We start from the raw sequence: 2,798 nt of genomic DNA, 5'->3' as shown, positions 1-2,798 counted from the left end.
ATACCCCCTCCCCCCGTGTAATAATTGCTCTCCTCATACTGACCCCCCCCCGTGTAATAATTGCTCTCCTCTTCTCATTCAGGATTTTGGCGATGGGGGGGCGTTCCCGGAGACCCCCGTGGCGCAGTACCCCCTGGACATGGGCAGGAAGAAGCGGACGTCCAACGCTCTGGCCCTGCAGGTGGACGCGGAGGGGAAGATTAAATACGACGCCATTGCCCGGCAGGGCCAGTCCAAGGAGAAGGTGAGTCTGTGGGGGCGGAGTCACGCTGGGGGGGAGGAGTATGGCGGTTGCTGGCTGTCGTGGCGACCTGTGTGTTCCTCCAATGATCCCGGGGTTGTGGGTGGGGTTACCTTAAGGTGTCGGGGTGACGCCGGGGGAGGAGTATGATGGTTGGTTGCTGGCGGTCATGGCTGCCACGCGTTCCTCCGATGGGGTTGGGGATGACACGGGGGGCAGAGTGAAGCCGGGGAGGACTTTGGCGGTTGGTTGGTTGTCACGGCTGCCCGTGTGTTCCTTCCGGTAAAGGCAGCAATGCAGAGCGTGCCGATCCCCGGTCGTAGGTCTGGTCACTCGCTCTTGAAGACCTGTGTGCTAAAACACCGATGGGAGCTTGTCCCGGGCCCCGCAGACATCTGGCGTCTCGGAAGACGAGTCGGCTGAACTCCAGAAAAGTTCAAACATTTCAGCTAGGGATGTCCCTCCATGTACTCGCCGATACCAATTACCGATACTTTTTCTTAAAGGGCCATGTGGCATTTTTTCTAAAACAATACAGACTAATGATTTTAGGGCAGTTTCTCACCAGGGCTGCGTGCATTGGAGGTGGCGGGTTCTCTTTAAGGTGACGGGGGGGTCTTTTAGACCTCTAATGTCACCTTTCCACTTCACTGAATGTAAATACAGCAGGCAGTGGCTGGGAGAAATAGCCAGCCTGCTATTGGCTATTGCAATGTAAAATATCCAATAGCAGGCTGGGTATTGTTACAAGTGTCCATTCCTTTTCACCTTGATGAAACGGTTTGCTTTTGGTGATATATCTCAGTGTCAGCTGTCTGTGCTCCTATCACCAGAGTACACAGAGGTTTTCCCTCTCAATGAAAGAAGAGAATGTCCGTTCTGTGTGCTCACGGGGAGGAGAGAAGCTGTACATCTGCAGCGGGGGATTTCACAGTCAGTCTTTTCTCCCTTCTCGTGTTGGCTACAGAGGTCTGTGAAAGGGACACGGAGCGCTGCGGCCAGCACCAGCAGGGAGAAGAGACGCCTCACAGAACACTTACCGCCCGCCACGCTGTCACACTTCCGTCTGGAGAGGTCAGAGCGGAGAGGGAGCCTCTGTTTGGTGGAGAGGTGTTCCGGGGGAGGGGCTATGGGGGTCAATGGCCAGAGCTCCCGGAGGAAAAAAAAAAAGTAAAGGGCCGGTATCTGCTCTATACATCGGGGCATATTCAGGGAGTACGAGTACCCCCTGAAAATGCCCTGTATCGGCCCCTGATGTCGGTACTAGTATCGGTATCGGGACATCCCTAATTTCAGCCAATAAATAATCTCGGCGCTCCAGAAAATCAATGCCGAATCCTAACCGCTGAAACGGAACGCGCCGATAATAGAGACGAATCGGAAGACGCGACTCTTAAGCGCTACAAAGGGTGCCGACATGTTTCACTCCCCCCGGGCACCTCACTCGTACTGTAATAAGGGGTCTCTGGGGGGCTGAAACATGTCGGCACCCTTTGTAGCTGCTCCGACGCCTTTTCAATAACCGCCATTCGGAGGATTCCTGCGCGCGCCGCCGCTTCATGTTGTTGGGCTCGGCAGAGATTGGGGGGGGCTCACATTTCAACTGGAACGTTGTATATAAATGACTCGCCGACACTCGCCCCCAATGCTCCCAACTTCCTGTCACTGAGATCTCTCCTCTGATTGGCAGTTTAGTGAGGGGCGGGGTCGGCTTCCCAGACGGGTGGTGGGATTGGTCAGTGATGCCGGTGGTTTTTCCATAGAAGGCGGGTCCCAGGCAATCCTGATAAGCGGGGACCCTGGGGTGCTGGTGTTGGGACTGCTCGTTCTGTCCTCTGGTTCCTGGCATGGATACAATGTGGGCGGGCCTCGTGTAGGCGGGGTTTATCACAGCTCCTCCTATAAAGGATCCTCGGTTTATTTGGGAGGATGGGGCCCCGGATTTGATCCTTTCACTCTCCCTCTGTATTTAGCGCAGACACACAAGCCCCGCCTGGGACCTCTGCTGACGCATTTCACCCACAGAGCTGTACGACGAATCCTCGATGTGAGTGAAATGCGCTGGAGAAGTCGTCCCAGGTGGGGACTTTGTCTGGAACAATAAAGTTGGCAGTGTTTGAACTTTGCCGGCCTCCAGTAGCGTGTCCTCAGGCGCGGGGCCCGGCGGGAGGGGTCAGGTGTCGCTCGGGGTCACACGGAGGCTGCGGATGATCATTGTGCGTTTTGTTCTCTGCAGGTCATATACAGCAAGTACACGGACCTGATACCGAAGGAAGTGGTGGATCAGGATGACCCCGAGCTGCAGAGACCCGATGAGGAGGCGGTCCGAGAGGTGACGCTTGTGGTTGTGTTGGGGGGGGTTTGGCGTCGCGGGAGTCGGGGAAATATTCTAACCTTCTGTCTGATTCTCAGCTGACGGAGAAGACGCGCCAGGCGCTGGACAAAGCCGTGTCCCAGAAGATCGCCGCCGCCATGCCGGTCCGAGCAGCAGACAAGCTGGGGCCGGCACAGTACATCAGGTGAGGTCCCATGGGGGAGGGTGTGCGTCCCACGGGGG

At 56.4% G+C, this 2,798-nt stretch overlaps 1 protein-coding gene across 2 annotated transcripts in view; it reads left to right on the top strand.

The window, feature by feature from the left end:
• The window catches only part of SNW1 (SNW domain containing 1), a 6,091-nt gene extending 3,312 nt beyond the window's left edge, over window positions 1–2,779 (top strand). The window contains exons 3-5 of one of the 2 annotated variants that reach the window (XM_018575684.1): window positions 83–244; window positions 2,478–2,573; window positions 2,654–2,779. In XM_018575684.1, coding sequence (XP_018431186.1) covers window positions 83–244; window positions 2,478–2,573; window positions 2,654–2,764 — 369 coding nt within the window. In that variant the 3' untranslated portion in view covers window positions 2,765–2,779. Of the gene's footprint in view, window positions 1–82; window positions 248–2,477; window positions 2,574–2,653 lie in introns of both variants that reach the window. The other variant, XM_018575685.1, reaches the window with a different exon arrangement.
• Window positions 2,780–2,798: the final 19 nt, after the last annotated feature.

This window comes from Nanorana parkeri, unplaced genomic scaffold, assembly GCF_000935625.1.
Source record: "Nanorana parkeri isolate BGI_ZX_2015 unplaced genomic scaffold, ASM93562v1 scaffold4395, whole genome shotgun sequence".
NCBI classification, from domain to species: domain Eukaryota; kingdom Metazoa; phylum Chordata; class Amphibia; order Anura; family Dicroglossidae; genus Nanorana; species Nanorana parkeri.
This window is presented reverse-complemented; position numbering and strand designations above follow the sequence as displayed.